We start from the raw sequence: 19,789 nt of genomic DNA on the forward strand, positions 1-19,789 counted from the left end.
CTACATTTTGTTTTTCACTTCCGTGATATGCCCATAGAAACCCGGCCTTCTGAACGTCCACGGGTAGCTTGCGTCACCGGAAGTACTATACTACTAGTAGTAATTGATGCTTATCACCTGCGGGCGGTGATGCTCCATCTGATTGCAGGAACCCCAGCCAGATGACTTTGCTCGATCGGGCGGCTCATGGGGGTCACCTGCAGGGTTAGTCAGCCGTTGACTTTAACCTCGGTCCAGAGCCACTCCGATGACTCATTCGTGCATTGACCCTTGCCTGACTCAGCTATGCCTTGGTATGTACATAACTCGTTGCCCAGCGCGGGTCTTCGTTAGCGACTGGTTGGCAAAGTGTGTGCAGCAAAGCTATCGCGTAGACACTCCAAACATTATTTATTTGTTCTATTAGATATTTTAAACTATATCCTAAATTTTTTACCCAGTATATATCTCTGGACTGTTTACAACTACTACAGACCGACTCGATATTATATTACTATATAGATAATTACCAATCAGCAACTTCTTCCAATTGAATCTACATTATCTTCCACTAGAGACAGTAGACGCACTTTTACTACTAAGAATAGGATATTGAATACTTAAAGAAATGTTTTCAAACTTAAACTAGTCTACTAATAAATATACTAGCATCAATGTATCAATGTCCGGCTAAGGACCACATTTGTAGGTCTACATGGATCAAAGTAGAAATTGCGGTTATCCGTACCGTCTTGTAACAATGCCACACCTCATCTTGGAAGTACTAAAAACCATTTTCCACCTCGCAATTACGGCGGACTAGATCAAGATTCATTTTAAATTGACACCGTGAAGGACTTTCTTTGTTCTTCTGTACACAGCTTAACTTCAGTTGGATTCGATATTTGGATTAGTCCCTTGACCCCAGCAGGGCGGAAGGATGGATGTTCATCGGATCGTTGAATCGGTTACAGAACTCTAAGAATAAGCATTCCGAAAATTCCTTTGGGTGCCGAACTAAGCCCAGGAGCCGGATACATCTACTGAGTTAACGAATAGAGCTCTAGTTGGACCAAAATTCTGAAAGTCCGGGTCCAACACGAGTTATTGATAGTGTTACTATTTTATGTTGCGTGACAGGTAAAGAACACTAGAATGAAGTATCAAGCAGCAACCCTGCATTTGGAAAGATGCACTGCCGATTCAGATAGTCTTTACATCGGGGAAAACCACATTCCCGAAACAGCACCAGTAGACGTCGTGTCGCAAAATGCACCACGATTGAACAATATCATGCTGTAATATAGCCAGTAGAATCTGTAATTGCATTCTAATCTATTCAGCGTACTACTCAGGTGATTAGACCTGAGGTTAAATTATCCAAGTTTCATTTTTTTTTTGGGATGAGAGGCTGTGACTGTATTCAGCATGGTTGTGGTGGGTTCGTTCTCGTTCTGGAATTCAACAGGTGGTGTCGGGCCCGCCCAAATGCATACTTCAAGGAGCTCCACCCAGTGGAGTGGAGCATTTTTTACTGTTTCGTTGATGGGTACCTTCTGATATAACTCAAGCTAATCCTATTACTGTTACGTATTTAGACATTCTATTTTACGACATCTCTATAATAAATTCCTTACACTCAATCTATACGATTTAGTACATGCTACCCTTCATAGGTACTAATTCTATGAAATGACCTAGAGTGCTTTTGGGGACTAAAGGCGCCTGAGATATTGAGGCCGTCTATATTCTGGGACTCTATCTATTGGTTGACTTGGATATGACGAATAGCTAGATAATTGAACTATTACATCACCGGCCATAGAGCAACCTCAGGTTCTACCGACCGACCACAACCTCATAGAGTCATTGATAGCATGGCCATAGACGCCTCCATACTGGGCTTTGCTTTATCATTCTAGAGATTGTGGAGCGTATAGTAATCTTACCTTTATCCTTGGCTAGTCATATTGCAGATGGTGATCTGGGTCTGCTTAGAAGCATTTAGTAAGGTTCCATTTCTCTACTGTATAACGTTCACGTACTCGTCATACTTTTTCTTTACACGCTTTCTAAGGCATGAATAGGAGACCAGGGTCCACTGAAGCACGTTTGCGGTCAGTAAATCTAACTTGACTAGTCTGTATATGATTAACCATGATCTAAGACCTGTCATAGCAAATTTTGTACTGATTAAGGTATACTCTACATAACGTCATATTTAATAGAAAACGAATGATAAGGTTGTATTCGAAAGCAATATCACTTGCAAGCCATAACATATTTTGCTATATAGGCAAAATAAATCGTCATACTTCTACCACCGTGTGTGATTTACCTCCTTGGTTTACGTCATGACTGACTGCACTGCAATTCGCCAGGTATAGAGAAGAATACTGGAGCAAGTGTATAAATACTTTGTTAATCACCTGGGACGTTGTCTTGCATCCCTTGAAATCAACCTAGTACATTATTTACTCTTGGAGTTAAAAGTGGTATAAACAGCAACACCAAAATGGACCGAAACATTCTTGCCCGGAAATATAAGGTCTGCAGCCGTTGCTAAAGAATCAAGCTCAAGAGCTTACTCGTGATAGAACGTCCCTAATGCCGACCTTTTTGACTTTTGTCTCGATAAATTCTACGAAGCGGTATGTAGTTTTTCGGCCTGTTTTCTTATATACACACTGACTTCTTCTTTCGATAGGACACCAACCATGACGGTACACTGCAATTACATAAGGGGTCCTAATATTTAAGCTAATAAGTGCCTTAGGAAACATTGAGCCAGTGGAATATTTAACACTGATGAGAAACATGTTTGGTGATAATATCGACGAGGAAGCATTCAGGGCCGACTTGAGAAAGGGAGATACCAACAAGGATGGCAGGATTACATTGGACGGTAAGGATATATCCTCTGTGGCTTTTAACCTTCTATTCACCTTACTAATTCATAAATAGAATGGATGGAGAGTTTGATGAATGGACCTCGACCACTACCAGAATAGAGGTGATATGCAGTAACAGTGCACAAGCCTTCCAGGTTAATGCCTATGGAATAGCATGCTTAAAGACAGTATAATAGGGTCTAGGAAATCTAATGGCAGCTTTGCAAAGCTAATGCTAGCCAATGCTGTCTTGCAATAAAGGCTCGTTCTTTATCGGAAATGACAATCATTGTTTCTGTGATCTCCCAGGCTCCTTATTCCTAGCAGTAGCAGTAGCAGCAGCAGCAGTCGTCATCACTTTCTGGGCGTGTTACGGACCTCGGACTAGTGCGGCACAGCAGATAATATAGTGGCTGCGATTCACGTGTATCACTGATACAACACTAGTATTAATCCTGACAGACTGCTGTTAGAGTTCTAAATTATACTCTGTACCCGGGTCTAGTATTGATAAAGTTTTAGACGAGTTTTGCTAGCGCTCGCCAGTTTTAGTGCTGGCCCTGAGGCCACTAAATAACGTAAATGGGTAATATAGTTAAGCCCGCTGAGATTATTATTATTATTCTTTTTTTATATATTTTCCATACTACATACCAGTTGTCAGATATGCGCCGGCTTTGAGGTACACCTATCGTACATAACATTTGGTGCATAATTTGTTGGATACAACAGTAACACATAATTTTGGAAATAAAGCCCTCCAGGAATTCCCTTGGTGCATGTTTGGATGTAGGGACTTTTCGGTTGGGATACCCTCGTACATTTGTATGCGTTAAGCGAAAGTGCAAACAGTATTCTCTAGTGTAATGGCTCTATTAGATCTCCAGGCACTGCGTCAAAGATCTACCAGTAGTTAGAGGAACTGCTGAAGGTGGCCCTTGGAAGCACTTTATGTTTCTTTTCCTATGAAAGCAGGACGCAGGCCTTATAGTGCTTTTTACTTAGGAAATGTAGAACGATCTCAAAGGGAAGATCTTATCCTCTCTTCCACTAAACATCTGCAGAATCTTAAAATATACGCAATGCTAGTGGGGGATGGTTGAATATGATCAGGTCCATCACCGCGTAGCGTTCCTTACTCGAACTTCAGTCTAGGCTTTCTGCACGGCACGATCACGTCAACTCAACCGACTCGATATAGGGTTCCTGGATGTTACAGTAGTATACGATCTCTGCACAGAGCCAACAAGCAAACATTTTCTTGCCTTACTTGAAAATATAGCACTCGGCGTCAACTATAGTTTGACTAGACCGGGAAGGTGCAGCCTGTCCCCTGCGAGGGAGTACTTGTCTGCAAATACACAACAGGCTCTGATTACTACACCGTGACACTATCATGGAGAAATTGTAATGTAGATCAAAGGCTGGTATGACATTCAAGTCTATAATGCGCCTCTCGATATTGCCATATTCAATACGTCTTTTGGAACCATCAAACGCAATTTGGGGGATCCCATAAACATTGAAGTCAATTTTGAGGACAGTAAAGGGGCTGCCGATATCACTCCACGATCTGAGACCCTTCCGTAGTTTCTATGATCTTCATTTTCTCTCCAGCAGATATCAGTTGCGCGACAACTCTGTAGTTGGCAAAGTGTAATTCTTCATGTCAGATGAATTTGCGTTTTAAGTTATAGGCAAAATCGAAAGGATATCTTCAAACCTCATTGTGGAACGTAGATATATTCTCGGCAACTTTCTATATAATATATGATACGTTACTACGAACTACAGACCCCTCTAGGTGTATATATTGAATGTTGCTCGCGTTGACTACATGGCTCTAACGGGCATTCACAATACAATCCTTGAAAGTTAGGTAGGGGCCCGATGCCGAATTCCTTGGCTGGCAACTATTTCCCTGGTCCTGCCGGTTTTGCAAGGTTCTTTTGTTGACAATTCCGTGGGGTTATGGGAAGACTCCCGATGTGGTTGTGCCCCTCCTTGACTTGATGGCCGTTGACCTTTGTTAACCACCCAGAAACATCGAGTAGCTTCGTTGGCTAATCAACTAAATGAGTTCTAATGATGTATTGACCGCATCATCCTTTACGTAAAGAAAAAGCAAACAGCCTCCTTTTGCGTTCTGCCACTGACATTGGACCTAAGAAATTATATTGTCCGATATCTTCTCGTGGCCATCCCATTTACACTAACTACGAAGTCCATAGAGCTGTGAAAAGGATGGAGTGTCATGTTACTCATCGTCGTACAGCAGCCCAAGAGAAATAATTTAGTCGGGCTAGCTCATGCAGCCGGGTACATCATCGCTATGTAACAATCCTCACAAATATCATGCATGAGTAACAGATATTGGTCTCTGCCAAAACATATCTCGTAATTCGCAAGCCGCATTCTGCTTCCTTGTTTTCGTCCTATTCTCATGTACACATATCCAATGAAAAAAATAGCTCATGCGAGGCCATCTGCTGATTAATATGATATGAAAAGCCATCACATGTATCTATGAAAGCTAGACTGTGTAGCTACACTGCGAGCTGTGCCTTGGAGAACATCTTGAATAGGAACCAACATCTCCGTGGGCTTATTTTCCGGAATAGCGACCTTGAAGTGATTTTATACAAATTACCTTTGTTTTGTGCTGTACCGTTATCCAGAGGCTTTGTCCAAATGCTAATATTCTCTCTTCATGGTTTATGATATTCTCCGTGCGCTTTGACATACGGCTAACATATTCCAGTGGTGTGACAGATCATACCGCAATAGCACCCATGTCAATGCGGGCCCTGGGCTGGTCTGCACCACTCGGCGGGGTCTGTATTAGCGTGATACCCTTGCAGAAATCTTCCCGCGAGAGTCGAAACTGCCTTTGATTTGAGTCAATACTGTAATGCCATTTTCAAAACTATTTTGACAAGTATGGAGAGCAGTGCAGCGTTTGCTAGTGACCATGCCCTTAGATCTACTGCGTCCGGTAAGAACTCGATGTTATAACAATAAGATGCAGAGAGAACATTCGAGATACCAGCATAGAAACTATGGTAATTGAGATAGTCTTGGAAGTGTGTGTGTATATTTCACTTCGCTATTCCATGCAATACTACGTGATGCGTGGTACGTGGTGACGTGCTATTGTATGTTGGGCAGAGGAATGGAAGAAAAGTTACGTATCATACTGGACATGGTGGGTAGCTAGAGTGTAAGACAGATGGAAGTTAAAAGATATAAATACTCGTGTAGTCCCTCTTGAAAAATATCATACCCGCCCAGAGATTTCAAAAAGCTTTACATTATCATTGAATCACTTGGACTTCTATTTTGACTGCTATTCAATCGTCATTGATACTTCACGTTCGCGATGGTCGATGCAGCCTACCACATTCCTGGAAGGAAATCAGTCTACATCTGGTCCGGTAGGCAGTATGCTCGGATCGACTTTGAGCCAGGTGGCACTGAGGAACACCTCGTGTCTGGCCCTCGAAGCATAGCCTCCGGCTGGACAACCATGGCTGAGAAAGGTGTCGGAAGAGTCGATGCCGTTGTGCCTGTGCCAGGCCACAAGGACCAGTTGTATGTCTTTTTTGGAGGCAAATACCTCAAAATCAAGCTGGATGACAAGCTCCACGACTCCTTCGTGAACAAGGATGCCTTGCCAATTTCTCATGGTTGGAAGGCGCTTGCAAAGGCCGGGTTCGACACTGTGGACGCCGCGATGTTGGTCCCAGGAACAACCACCCAGATGTACTTTTTCCGAGGTTTGAACTATCTTCGATGGGACAACGACAAGGATGAGATCCTCAATGGCCCTTCGCCAATCAAAGACGGCTGGCCTGCCCTTGCCGCGTCCGGATTTGACGTCGTTGATGCCGTTTTTGCACACCCTGAATACGACGATGTGTTTTACTTCTTCCACGGAGACAAATATGCGAGAATCAAGGTTGACCGCTCTTCCCGTCACGACTCCATTTACTCTGCAGCCAAACCAATCAGTGCAGGATGGAAGACATTGGACGGTTGGGTTTAGTGTTATGTCTTTGACAAGCGTGCAGAATTCTGCTTCTACAGGAACGCAAGAGGAGCAACAATTTTATGCAACGCTACTAGTACGTTGAGCCATGGTTTTGGTAATGTGTTGGCGCCTTTACCTCCATCTACTCGGTGGATATAGCTTAGCAGAATGCAAGACGTCTCGAGATGATGAACTTAGAGACCGTTGATACTATGAATTAGTAGTGTAACTCTCTTATCTCCTTTTATAGTGGTAGATTTCAAGCCACCTAGCTGGCCTCAAATTCTTTCTACCTTTAGACATAAGGGTATATCCGGTTCCGAGGCCAGTTTTAAATTTGAAGTATTGGCCCCCCGTACCAGCTACAAGGCCCTTCGGTTGATCTCGGAGTATATGCTATCGTATAGTCTGTCGGTGTTACAGAGTGTTTCACGCCTCTATAGTCGCACGATGTGAGCTCATGATGATACCAACTGACGTTGCTGGTCCCTGGGATGTGGTGGGCACACTATTAGTTCGTGTTTGGTTATGTTTCTGCCAGCCTTGGCCGCCTGGCGGTTCCCCATATGATTTTAGTTTGTCCCCCTTTGATCTGACATCCTCCTGTATCCACACTGCAATGAGACTAGAAATAGTGGGGTTGGTTCGAAGTCCGGGCCGGCTCCACCAGGGATCCTCTTATGTATAATGCCCAAATCGGTAATGTGGATGGCATCGGCGGCGACCTTGGAGACCAAATAAAGCTAATAGCTAAATCTATAGGCAAATGATCCATCCTGAAGGTCTAGTTTATCACCCATGTCATATACACAGTACAACACCTCAATCAAAAATCATCCAGATGCGCATCCGGTTCTCGGGCGAGACAGAACGTGCCCAGGCTGTGATCAATCATTGCCCACCACATAACTTACCCTCGACATACAGGTAGCGTTATAGCTACATGTGAATCATGACAAGAACTGGACAAATTTATACACACGTCACTATGCAATCTGCAAGGCTAGCCAGTAATTTACACACACACACAGACACACACACACACACAGATGCGCGCACAGGCCTGCCGTTTCAGCCAGCCACCGGGTTGTCTACTCTACAGGCATGAAAGATGATCTAGATTTCATCCACCAACATCTCCCCTACGCCTGTAGGATCCATATATCGTCGTTCACGCATTTATGTATTCCTTTATTGAATCCCGCAGTGCAGCTGTCCAAGTGATCTCATAGCTAGCAAACTACGTAGTTCTACAACAGGGAGATCGTCTGGAGCTTTCCCACCAACAATCACTCTACTCACCTAACTAAATGTAAAGGCTAATCTCTTCAAAAAAGATTACAAGATGAACATGAGTATTCAGCGAATCCAACCTCGCCGATTCTCTTGCTGTAATTTGTTTCCATCGATTCATCCTTCATGCCCCGCGCTGAAGAACGACCCAAGAAAGGCCCGTGCACCCTGCTCCACATCGAGATAAATCCCTGTCCCCTGTCAATTTATCCCAGATTGCACCACTTGGACTACGGACGCTCGGAGAGTTTGTGTTCACTTGTCCCCTGTTCTTCTGTCAGTTCTCTGATCCGACATTGCAAGCGTATGGACTTGGTGCGCGCCCCCAACTGGCCTACATGCTTAGGTTTCACTGCTTTTCTTCAACCCTCCCCTCCCCAAACGGGGAGCGCCTGCTTCCCTCCTTCAAATCAGTAGCGTTTGGATCATATACCCCAGTTGGGAATTCTTTCCATATCCCGGAAGATAATCCCTGGAGATCCGTTCATTATCAGGGGCTCAGCAGCGTAAAATGAGGCGATTGGACATGCCGACTCCGGCGGAAGAATAGCAATGAAGACAGGCAACCTTGCTCAAACTGTGAGGCACGCGGAGTTCTCTGTCATGGCTATGGTCCAAAGCCATCGTGGAAGGACCGTAGTGAGAGGGAAGAGGGACGAAGCGCAGCGGTTGCAAATGATCTCGAGAGCTCAAACTCGTCGTGCGCCCGCGACCTCGATAAAACTCAATAAATGATGAGTCTGGACGACCCTCACTCGAGATGAGCACGTCTGACATGGGCAGAAGAGCCTCTGTGTCTGTGCAGCTAATACGTGCACTTTCTACTCATCTAAAGAGGTCTCGTAGGAGTATTCGCACAGATAGACGCGGGGCGTTTGGGCATCGTCCGCTGTCGTCTGGAAGAGGTCATACACGCTTTGGGACTTTGCAAAGTACCACCGATTATGGAACAGGGCCACCGAGTCGAAAATCTCGCGTACAGGACGGTGCAGGTCCCGCAGGAAAGATGGAGTGTCTGAGCGAAGGAAGGTGAGTGGCGATCTCAGCTCGGACTTCATCGCGTAGCCATGCGACTCCTTCGCCGTACAGGGGCGGCCATATTCGGGCCGGGCGATGTCGATGTCTGTGATGTGGCCGGAGGGCCCAACCAATAGGGCCAACACGACGCACTATCCACCCTGCTCGCAGCCGATGTCGAAGATCTTCTGGCCTGGTAAGATTCTCCATATTTGCGCGATTAGGACGCAGCTGGCTAGGATGCTTTCCATTGTTAGATACTGAAAGTGGAATTATCTATTGGCGGAGTTATATTGGGGCTTTGGCATGTATCGAGGCTGATAAGAATGCGCCCATCCAGGGCTGTTCCACACTCTGATATTGCCTCCTCGCCTGATGGGAAAAATTGAGTGAATGAATGAAAAACTACATTATACTGTATTTCAAGTACCCTTTTACAGCTGCTAGTCCTAACTGGCAGGAAGGATGTCATAAGTGCCGTTAATATATCATTATCATAAAGAGGTCAAGTGCGCCTAATATACTTTCTTTCTACTATGTAATATGTGAATATTAGGAACAAACTTTGACGGTGCGGTGGCCTAAACAACAGAAACTACAGCTTTGTTTTCCACGATCATAGTAAAATACCGAAGATGACGAAAACGGAAGAAACCCCTCTTCAAATCTTTGATATTTTCTCCACCTTGCTTGGTATGGTTAGCAGAAATAGAAATACTTGAAATGACAGATATCGATCTGGGTTATGATCATATAGAACCTGGTATTCACCCATCTATCCAGAATAAGAAAGGGTAGAGATTCTACAACTGACTCCCACACTGTACATGGAATATCATATCTCATATTATATTCACCTTTCCAGCATGCCCCTCACAGCCTCTTCAGTGTGATCATCCGTAAAGGTAAAATGACTGTAGCCCTTCCACTCCGTCAAGGCCGATCCCTCGATTCGATCTGCCATCCACCGAGCCATTTCAACCGGAGTATTTCGATCATTGTCCCCACACCACAAACGAACTCCGGGGAAATCAATCTCCCGTAAGTCAAAGCCCCATGGCCTTGTCAGAATCTTACACTCCTGGACATACCCCTGAGACCCCTGTCGAAAACTCTCTCGTACGATCTTAGCTGCATGCTTGAGGACCTTCTCATCATCAAAGACCGCAGAGTCCGTTTCGTTGAAGTTATTCTTCACTGTTTTCGCTAGTAACTCCTCCAGAACCTTCGAATCTGGGTGGTGAGCAGCCGGTACAATAGTCCAATCAGTGTACAGTCCCCCCAGACCTGAGAACCACCTCCCCAGGTTCCACAGGATGCGTGATTGAAGAGACATTCCCTGTGTGCCAGCCTCAAGGGGCGCAAATCCGACGAGTACACCTACGCCCGTCAGATTCTCCTTGGGTAAGGCCTTTGCACATACAAGTGAGTAAGGTCCTCCACCGGAGCCACCGAGGACCCGATACTCATCTAGACCCAGTTTGCTCGTGAATTCTTTGACGTCGGCGGGCCAGTCAAGGAGTTGGCGATTTGGTTGGAACGTTGACAGCCCCATTCCAGGTCGGTCAAGGGCGAAGATACGGGCACTATGTCGGAGGCCCAGCTCGTGGAAGTCGATCTCGTAACGACATGCCGGTAGGCCATGGAAGTAGAGAAGTGGCTTTCCTTGTGGGGAACCATATTCGGCGAAACCAAGAGTGCGGCCGTCAGAGAGGGTCAGGGTTTGATCCAGTTGTGCGGGGTCTACTGTTGTTGACGATGTTTTGCAAGATTCTGTAGGTACAACATGGTTTGATTTAGACCCAGAAAGTGTGGATGAGCTTCTCGTTGAAGGTGATGAAAGGAAGCTCTCCGTGGCCGATATTAAACGGCGGGATCCGATGGACATGTTTCTTGGTATGCTGAAAGGCACTGTCCGATTACTTTGAACTCGCCTGGTGGTTGCTTGTATTTATATCCAAGGTTTTAGTCAAGGAACCCTAACTAGGCCATTTTACGCTGCTTACGCTGATCATCAAGAAATACGAACTGGAGCAATCCTCCACCGCATCATCTGACTATTCCCTACATATATATTCCATAATTATCCACCTCATTTAAGGCATACATCAAGTCTCAAAATAATCTACGGAACATTCAAAACCAGAAAATAAGCCCCCATTGACCTCGTTCTATTCAAGCAAACGACCATGTCATCAATTCCCACACGAGCGCTTCTACCGCTGTATACAACTCGTCGAAATGGTATTCTCCTTACTCAGAGATTACCACGACCCTTCGCATATCGAGAGTTTCCAGTCCCTCTCCGATCCTTCTCGACCCGTTTCCCTGTCGCGAACAAGCAGACCAGCTCACCAAACGTGAACTCGAATGAACCACCTCAGTACCCGTCATTTAATTTTGAATCATTGGGAATGAGTAAAGGAACGAAAGCATTTGTCATTGCAATCCTGTGTTGCTTTGGGACCATGGAGACCTGGTTCTGGTGCAAGGCTATTTGGCGCTGGTGGCAGGGAAAGGCCGAAGAGGTGGGGACAGTTCAGGCAGCGAAGTAGATGGGGATGCTAGAGCTGAGAGAGGATCCTCTTGAACCTATGACGTTTCTCATTTTGTATAACTATTCGTTGGCTAGGTCGTATCACCACTCTGGATGATTGTCACTGGAACTACCTAATTAGGAAACAATTTGGCCAAGACTTATGGAGCTAAAAATGGCGCAAAGCCTAAGACTAAATAAGAGAAATTTATTATTGGCTAGGAAAAGCCACCACGTTGAAGGGCTGGCCGTGCCTCTAAACAATCATCACCTTTGACCCCTTGAATGTCATTCCCAGAACCCTTGTAGCCAAATGCATCGTAAGCCGCGGGTCAGGTTTCTAGCGAAGCGATCGTGGCTATGCATGTGAACAAGTAAGCCGAATGTAAAATTCATATACCTAAAATATTTCCAGATTATCCCAGTATGTACATTGAAGCTGACGGCTAAGTACTAGCCCGGTAACTCAACACTGCCATACACCAAAGCCCAAAAACAGAACCATAGCTCATCATCGAGAAAACGTTTGGTTCAACCAAGCAGCCATGGCTTGAAACTGTACGCCAGGAGCAATTTTCAACCCGAAGTCTGTGATGGGCTCGGCATGGAACTCCCGAGGCACACGACTGATCAGCACGTCTGGAGGCTCGGCCTACTCATTGAAGACGTGAGCGATGCGCAATCGAGATCCTAATATTAAATCAAGCAAAATATACCTCAATCTTGTCCCCCAGACTGATGATGGGATCCAAAAGAACTTCGTCTCCGCCAACACCAATAAAAATTCTTTCCACAGGCAGGAGTCTCCACCAGCCAACGGGTGCCTCAGTAGGATGACTATATATGTCTATCTCGGTATTGCGGAACAGCGCCTGAGCCCATAGACTGAGAGACTTGGCCGAGATAGCATCTTTGTCCGCATTTGTACGGAAGCTTTCGTGGTCGGTGCTGAAATCGATCCATGGCGATAATAGAAGTGCGCCGCGAAGGTTTTCCGATAGAGACAGAGAGGGTGTCGAGTCATGCAGGTGGCCTTCAGTAAGATGTGACAGGATTGCAAGCGTAAGATGAGCACCTGAAGAGTCACCTTGGAGAATAATGTTGGATGGTCGCTTGCCTAGGACTTCTATGGCATATTGAACAAGAGCCACGCCTTGTGCTAGCTGCCGGGGTCATTGGGCATGAGGCGCGAGGTCATAGGCTAGGAATAGGACTCCCACATCTTGGTTGCTTTTCTTGAGATCGGCGGCAAGTGCATTGACAAGATCGAAGTGTCCTGGCAATGCGGGAATGCAATAAGCTCCCCCAGGGAGATATATTATCAATTTCCCGGCGTTGGGGTTGCCTATCCAAAAGGCTTCTGTTCCATCATGTAGCCGGACGATATTGGGGGTGGCTTTTTGACAATGCATTAGGGCCTCGTACGCATTCCGGGCTGACTTGGGTGGAAGAATGTACCTTATGCAGGCTTAATAATAGCTCATCGCATCGCTTGCATCGTTGCAGTTGAGACATGTATGAAGATAAAACGGATGAGCTTACTGGACTTGTTCTATAGAAGCAGATCCGAAGAACGACCGTGCGAATGTAATAGCCACATGCTTGTAAGTCGTAGCGCCTCCCGTTTGGCCACGGAAGGGTGCGTTGATAGCAGACCAGAGTGTAGCAGCGACTTCAAATGCGGGGATTTAAGATCAGAACTCATGACAAGACGAAGTGCCTGCAGATCGGATGTCACTTACTGGACTTGCCAGCTGTAAAGGCCAAAGCCAGCCACAGCCCCGCCATAGCAGCTGGGTACAGTCCTAAGCCGAAGGCGAAAGTGTAACGTGTGATTACCAATACAGTTCAGTAGAGAATAAACAGCTGTTAATTGCTTCTGAATATTTGATAAGTGTTCTACCGGAGTAAGGAGTCGTGTGAAATTCCCCAGCAGAAAATCGTCTCTGACCGGGGTTCTTCTTGGCCCGAGCCCTCGGCGGAGAAGATGAAACCTTGGAAGATATAGAAATTGGTTTAGTGCCACCATCCAGCCGGACTTCATCATACGGCCCCAAACAGTGCATTGGTTGAAGCAGACCGTAAGCCGTGGCTGGCTCGTCTGGGATCCACTACGTTGAAAATATGGCCCCAAGGCGGTTTTCCTCTTCCAGAGCATCTCTGCTCCAGCGTGCGGGAAACGGGAATGGCCCAGCCGAAGCGTGGCTAATATACGAATAAGGATTTGGCAGCCTCTCTCTGCTGCAAAAGTGTTTTCCCTGCCATTGTTACGATTTTTCATGGCTTTCCTTACTTATCGTTAAAATGGGAGCCAGAGAGAACAAAGGGCCTGGAATGACAGTAGCTTCGATAGCTCTCACTGTCATTGCGGTAGCTGTTTTATTAGTGTGCGCCTTATCGAAAGGGGGTTCTCTCTGGATGAAATATTATTGTTAGTAGGACCGGTAAGAGTTCGACGCCGTCAAGCGCGAACTGGCCCTAACAGGTCTAGATTTTCACAATCAGTCTTGATATTGAGACATGCCTTTGTCAGTTAACAATCAATCCGTATTGAAAACTTAGCTGATAATGGCCAGGTTTTCACTGGGGGGCAGGTCACCACCTGGAGGACATTTCACTGACAGATCTTAATGCTCCTAGGAGCCTGCGGAAATTCTGGATTGCAAGCAACATTGAAAGATTCGCGCCAAACCATAGGCAACGACCAATCAAGTATATCTTACCACAGCCCATGCAGTTGTAACTGTCCAGATCTTGGGCTTACCCTGCCTTTCGCTAAAGGGACAGAGCCCTGGCGTGGATGAGGGGTCTCGATGATAAAATTATACCCGTACGTGTTTCAAGGCATATTCGAGTAGCCATGAGGAATGATACTCAGCAAGAAAGTGATGTTGATTTTGACCCACCAGTTTAACGACGGAAAAATGTGTGAGATATTCATAATGCGACTGGGACGTAGATAATAAGTGACAAGGGCCTTCGTTGCTCCGCCGGCTCGGCGGAGTATTAGAATCTTGGCCAGTGCACGACCGCGGAATACTTAGTCCGCCGACTCGGCGGAGTGAAACACAATTCTCACTGATCAGTCTAATTTAACTTCTCTTTTTTTTTTCTTGCTTGTTTATAAGTCCTTGATTGTCTTCAGCAGACAGCATGTTCTTAGATATCGTCACCTTTTAGCCCATTGGTATATCATGCCTACCAAAACATGGTCGTCGCAAACAGGCGACACTGCTGTGTCGTCAAGAACTTCGACACCTGCGATACTTGAAAAGCCCGCCGAAGATGCTTCATCTTCATACGGCCATCAAGTTATGGAGGATAGAAATAAGGGAGAGACTGGATCTGGTCTTGACGATGCGCCAAGCACTGGTGGCTTCACTTTACTTATGACCGTCACGGCTTTGGCTCTGAGCATGTTTTTGGTACGACTTACCTTTTGATCCAATTCAATCGATATAAAACTAACATTGGATCGCAATGGATAGGTTTCGTTGGATATGGTATGCAGAATTAGCCACTAGGCGACGGCGTCAAATTTCCATATATGACGAGCAAGGAGCTAATCAGGACTTTCTACGCCAGACCATTGTCGCAACGGCCATCCCGAAGATCACCGATGAGTTTGGTGGGATCGAGGAAGAGGCTTGGTACGGATCGGCATTTTTCATTACACTGGGAAGTTTCCAAGCGGCGTGGGGGAAAGGATACAAGTACTTTCCGCTGAAGATATCCTTCCTCGTGTCAATCTTTCTCTTTGAAGTTGGCAGTTTAGTGTGCGGTACGTTCCCACCTGAGAGGTGTCCCGCATCCTCAGTGTCTGACTGGTTCTCCATGTTTTGTTTAGGTGTCGCGCCGAATAGCATTGCGCTCATTGTTGGACGGGCTATCACCGGCGTCGGAGGCGCGGGAATTTCTTCGGGTGCCTTCACCATTATCGCGCTGTCCGCACCACCGAAACAGCGACCAGCATATATTGGAATCCTGGGTGCCTCGTATGGAATCGCTGCGGCTATTGGACCTCTCGTGGGTGGTGCCTTCACTACCAATGTTACCTGGCGATGGTGTTTTTATATCAATCTGCCAATTGGCGGAGTGGCAGCCGGGATCATCCTATTCTTCTACCGACCTCCTCCTCCATTACCCTTCCTGAATACGCCGCTGAAAGAGAAGGTACTCCAAATGGACCTACCTGGTACCTTGATCCTGGTTTCAGCTCTCGTCTGCTATGTCCTTGCCCTACAGTGGGGCGGGGTTTCGCTGTCGTGGGGCGATTCCAAAGTGGTTGGAACGTTAGTTGGATTTGGTGTACTGTTGGTTACTTATGCGATTGTGCAATGGGTACAGAAGGAACGTGCCGCAATGATCGGGCGACTATTCCGTCGAAATGTAGTGATCATGATGATCTACATTGACCTGCTAGCGGGAACCTTTTTCTTGCTGGTATACTACCTGCCAATCTACTTCCAGGTGGTGTCGGGTGTCTCTGCTGCCCAGAGCGGAATCCGAAACCTGCCCCTGATCCTTGGTCAAAGCGTTTCGACTGTCATATCTGGTGTTACCCTCAGCAGGTTTGGATACCCCCAGCCATTCCTCCTAGTTGGAGGAATACTCACCGCGATTGGGTCGGGCTTGCTCTACACGCTTGAAGTCAATACCGGCTCTGGGAAATGGATTGGCTACCAGCTGCTGGCAGGTATCGGTATTGGATGGTGCTTCCAGGTTCCTGTGGTGACGGCGCAGGCGTCTGTCGCGCCGGAGGATCTGCCGTCTGTGACGGCCATGGTATTGAGTACGCTCTTCGCTCCCCACTTCACATTTTATAGGCCGTATTGACTAATCTTTCTCAGCGGTACAAACCCTAGGGGGATCGGTGTTCGTTTCAGCCGGCCAATCAGCTATGGTCAATGTTCTTCTCAAACACCTCCAGAGTGAGACTTCCACCGTAGACGCCTTCAAGGTTGCGATGACAGGCGCAACGGAGCTACGCCAAAAGTTCTCTTCCGCTCAAATGCAGTTCATACTGACTGCCTATATGGACGGCCTCCAGGCGGCATTTCTGGTGGCCGTTGTCGCGTCCAGCGTGGCCACCGTGGTCTGCTTGGCGACTCGGTGGGTTAAATTCTCGGGTCCAACTACTGCTGCTGCCGCCGTATAGCGACGGGGTTAGCAATCTCTGTTACAATTTCAGCTTTGGAAGTACTTTTTCAGGACATCTCAGTGGTAACACTACTTTTAGCGATAGTACGAGTATATAGTTCTAGAAGTAATAGCACTGTTGGTTCCTATCTGATCGAAAGACAACAATCTCGGAGAACATAGCGGGACGATTGAGATCTATATCGCAGGAGGCGGTCAACGACAGTGCTTACTACTAGTCTACTACTCGTAGTACTGCCCGCATCCCAAACCAAAGACGACACGCTACTTTCGCATGCATCTGTCTCCCATTCTTGGTTTTTAGATGGTCTTTTTTTTCACCCTTGTCCTTCACCTACTAATGCAGCCACTGACAGGCATATTGGCCTTATTTTATAATCATCAGGGCGATGATGCGGACTCATCTGCAGCCAACCTCCACCCCGCCCGAGGTCGAGCAACCACCTCGGAAGAAAATCCGCAAGGGGACCCGCAGTTGTTGGGAATGTAAGCGATGAAGTGAGGAATTCCGGCACTAGCTAGTATATCTGGACTGATTGCAAGACAGGCAAGCATCGTAAGGTTCGCTGTCATTTCGTTTCTGATGGCGACCAAAGTTGTCGCGAATGCCTGGCAAGGGGAATTACCTGTCGCAGTCAGGACTTACCAGAGCCCGAAAATCCTCGCGAATCAGATCGGGCGCCACTGAGTGATCGAATGGGCCGCGTAGAATCCCTTCTTGAGAGAGTTCTGCGACGACTGGACACCCTCGGTGGCGTTGAGGAGGCGCGGGCGCTACCGTCCATGACAACCGATAATGATAACGGCTTGACCTCTAGTGTAGCCGCCACACCTGCAAATGAAAACGCCCCAGTCTTGTCGCTATTTGACAATGGAGTAGTAAGTATGGTGTCCAAAACTGGTATGGGAAGTTCCCCTGACATGAAATAGCTTGCTTTCGACGACCGGAGGTCTCTACGCCAAATATCACATTGTATAGTGCAACCACTCGCGACTGGGAAAGGCTACGCCAGGAGCTTCTGGAGTTGTTGCCATCAGATAGCGCTTTGAGAAGACTTGAACAGGCCAGTAGCTGCTGGTGGCTAATCAGGGCTCAATGCTTCCAGGAATATGAGGAATCGCTCCTCTCAAGCGCGGCGGCAGCCCGTTCGGACAATCACCCAACCGCGATCGCCAAAGTCCTTTTGTGGGTGGCCATTTGTCTCCAGCAGCTCCCGCGGGGATCGGACATTGAATCATTGGGACTTCCGTATCCTCCCACACGATTGATTGCAAAATGTGTCAAAGTTGTGGCACATTCCATCAGCGTTGACGAGACTTTAGTAAGTAGCCTTGATGGCTTGGAATGCCTAGTACTTCAAGGCGTACTTTACAACAATGATGGCAAACTGCGGAGCGCCTGGTTGTGCTATCGCCGGGCGCTGAACGTTGCTCAAATCATCGGGCTGCATCGAGTGGCTGCAGATTCGACGGACCAGTCTGCATCCATTTCCAGGGCAAAACAGATCTGGAATCATATTATTTACGCCGACCGATACCTTTCTTTAATGCTAGGAATGTATCACGGCATCACGGATGTGGCCTTGGACTCGAAGCGAAGCGGGAACGAGACACCGAATCCCACCCCCATGGATCTTCTTTGTCGCATAGCCGGATCCATCATCGAGCGAAACCAGAGGTTCAGCAGAATTACACCTTCAATGGTTCGAACGACACAAACCATCGATGCGGAGCTTATGTCGCTTGACCCTGTATCAGTGGTGGTTGAGGACCCAACCGTCTTATCGCCAGGAAAGTCTGTCGAGCGAGCCCAGGCCTACACCAAACTCATGACGCAGCTATGGCATCACCAACTCATCGCCTGGCTCCATCTGCCGCTGCTCTTGGAATCTGGCACCGAGAGACGCTATGACTACAGCAGGCAAAGCTGTCTAGAAGCCTCCCGGCATATGATTACATGCTATACATCGATCCGTCGCCTCACGGCGAATAGCTTTTGTTGCAAATCGCTTGACTTCCAAGCATTTACTGCCGCCATTACTCTTCTGCTCAATATACTCGGACCGACGGATCGATCTCATCCGGACTCCAATGACTGGCCCGCCATCGAAACCGTAATGACAACCTTGGAGACACTGGCAGAGGGACAACCACCCGACAAGGTAGCAACTCGAGGCCTTAGCGTGCTGCGGACTTTGAAAAGGGTTGCAACGAGAAACGACAATACCCAATCTGATATCTCCGACGGTCTTCCCCCCGTGGATGGCCAGTCTGGGCGCATTAAAGTTGACATTCCATACTTTGGTACTATTTCCCTTGACTGTGGCCCTCGCGGTGATCTCCCAGAGCAACAACACCTTAACAACGACCCGCCAAAACCTATTGGCACAGATATGGCTTCCGGTAATGCACCATCATCAAACGTGGGAAATACAACCGAGGATAGCGTTTTGCATGATCAGGCTGCGGATGTGGGCCCTTGGCCAGAAGCTCGTCTGGAACTTGGCCCTGCCGATATATGGTCATTTGATCCGGATCTAGCACTATTGCCCTCCTTCTTGCCCGACTTGGAAGATACCTGGGACTTGGGGCTTTGAATGGGATCTGGCTCACTTGAACCATGTAAGGGGGTAGGCATTAGCAAATGTATTTTAAGAAGCGTGTCGGCATTTCACGACTATAGAAGGACTAGCAATATCTAGTATTTGCATGGCATTCACCTTGCATCGGCATGCTCGGTGCAAGTTAAGCCAGATAGAGTCGAATCAATATTGGCTATGTCGTCGGGATTAATTAGTGGGAACATGGTACCCTGGCCTACTAAACTATCCTGTATTCTCGCTTAGAAGGGCACTTGCCAAGAAAGCCTGGATATATTATGCG

General features: G+C 47.0%; 7 protein-coding genes across 7 annotated transcripts; 4 read left to right on the forward strand and 3 right to left on the reverse strand.

Moving 5' to 3' along the window:
• Positions 1–6,249: 6,249 nt before the first annotated feature.
• Positions 6,250–6,915, forward strand: ABOM_005759 (uncharacterized protein; the record flags this gene model as incomplete). Its single annotated transcript, XM_022532888.1, has 1 exon — positions 6,250–6,915. One exon carries the CDS (start codon positions 6,250–6,252, stop codon positions 6,913–6,915), a length of 666 nt encoding a protein of 221 aa, XP_022388735.1.
• Positions 6,916–9,014: 2,099 nt separating this feature from the next.
• On the reverse strand, positions 9,015–9,461 carry ABOM_005760 (uncharacterized protein; the record flags this gene model as incomplete). The annotated part of the gene is made up of 2 exons (XM_022532889.1): positions 9,015–9,316; positions 9,371–9,461. The coding sequence occupies 2 exons, from the start codon at positions 9,459–9,461 to the stop codon at positions 9,015–9,017; spliced, it is 393 nt and encodes a 130-aa protein (XP_022388746.1).
• Positions 9,462–10,063: 602 nt separating this feature from the next.
• Positions 10,064–11,098, reverse strand: ABOM_005761 (alpha/beta fold hydrolase; the record flags this gene model as incomplete). The annotated part of the gene is made up of 1 exon (XM_022532890.1): positions 10,064–11,098. The coding sequence occupies one exon, from the start codon at positions 11,096–11,098 to the stop codon at positions 10,064–10,066; it is 1,035 nt and encodes a 344-aa protein (XP_022388745.1).
• Positions 11,099–11,399: 301 nt separating this feature from the next.
• On the forward strand, positions 11,400–11,765 carry ABOM_005762 (uncharacterized protein; the record flags this gene model as incomplete). Its single annotated transcript, XM_022532891.1, has 1 exon — positions 11,400–11,765. The coding sequence occupies one exon, from the start codon at positions 11,400–11,402 to the stop codon at positions 11,763–11,765; it is 366 nt and encodes a 121-aa protein (XP_022388748.1).
• A 492-nt stretch (positions 11,766–12,257) lies between these two features.
• ABOM_005763 (esterase) lies at positions 12,258–13,534 on the reverse strand (the record flags this gene model as incomplete). Its single annotated transcript, XM_022532892.1, has 5 exons — positions 12,258–12,398; positions 12,463–12,909; positions 12,967–13,204; positions 13,289–13,418; positions 13,489–13,534. The coding sequence occupies 5 exons, from the start codon at positions 13,532–13,534 to the stop codon at positions 12,258–12,260; spliced, it is 1,002 nt and encodes a 333-aa protein (XP_022388747.1).
• Positions 13,535–14,940: 1,406 nt separating this feature from the next.
• ABOM_005764 (MDR family MFS transporter) lies at positions 14,941–16,904 on the forward strand (the record flags this gene model as incomplete). Its single annotated transcript, XM_022532893.1, has 5 exons — positions 14,941–15,171; positions 15,235–15,249; positions 15,332–15,527; positions 15,594–16,538; positions 16,597–16,904. The coding sequence occupies 5 exons, from the start codon at positions 14,941–14,943 to the stop codon at positions 16,902–16,904; spliced, it is 1,695 nt and encodes a 564-aa protein (XP_022388774.1).
• Positions 16,905–17,298: 394 nt separating this feature from the next.
• On the forward strand, positions 17,299–19,503 carry ABOM_005765 (uncharacterized protein; the record flags this gene model as incomplete). The annotated part of the gene is made up of 3 exons (XM_022532894.1): positions 17,299–17,392; positions 17,454–17,789; positions 17,837–19,503. 3 exons carry the CDS (start codon positions 17,299–17,301, stop codon positions 19,501–19,503), a joined length of 2,097 nt encoding a protein of 698 aa, XP_022388773.1.
• Positions 19,504–19,789: the final 286 nt, after the last annotated feature.

The sequence above is a fragment of the Aspergillus bombycis genome (genome assembly GCF_001792695.1).
Source record: "Aspergillus bombycis strain NRRL26010 chromosome Unknown contig00047, whole genome shotgun sequence".
NCBI lineage: Eukaryota > Fungi > Ascomycota > Eurotiomycetes > Eurotiales > Aspergillaceae > Aspergillus > Aspergillus bombycis.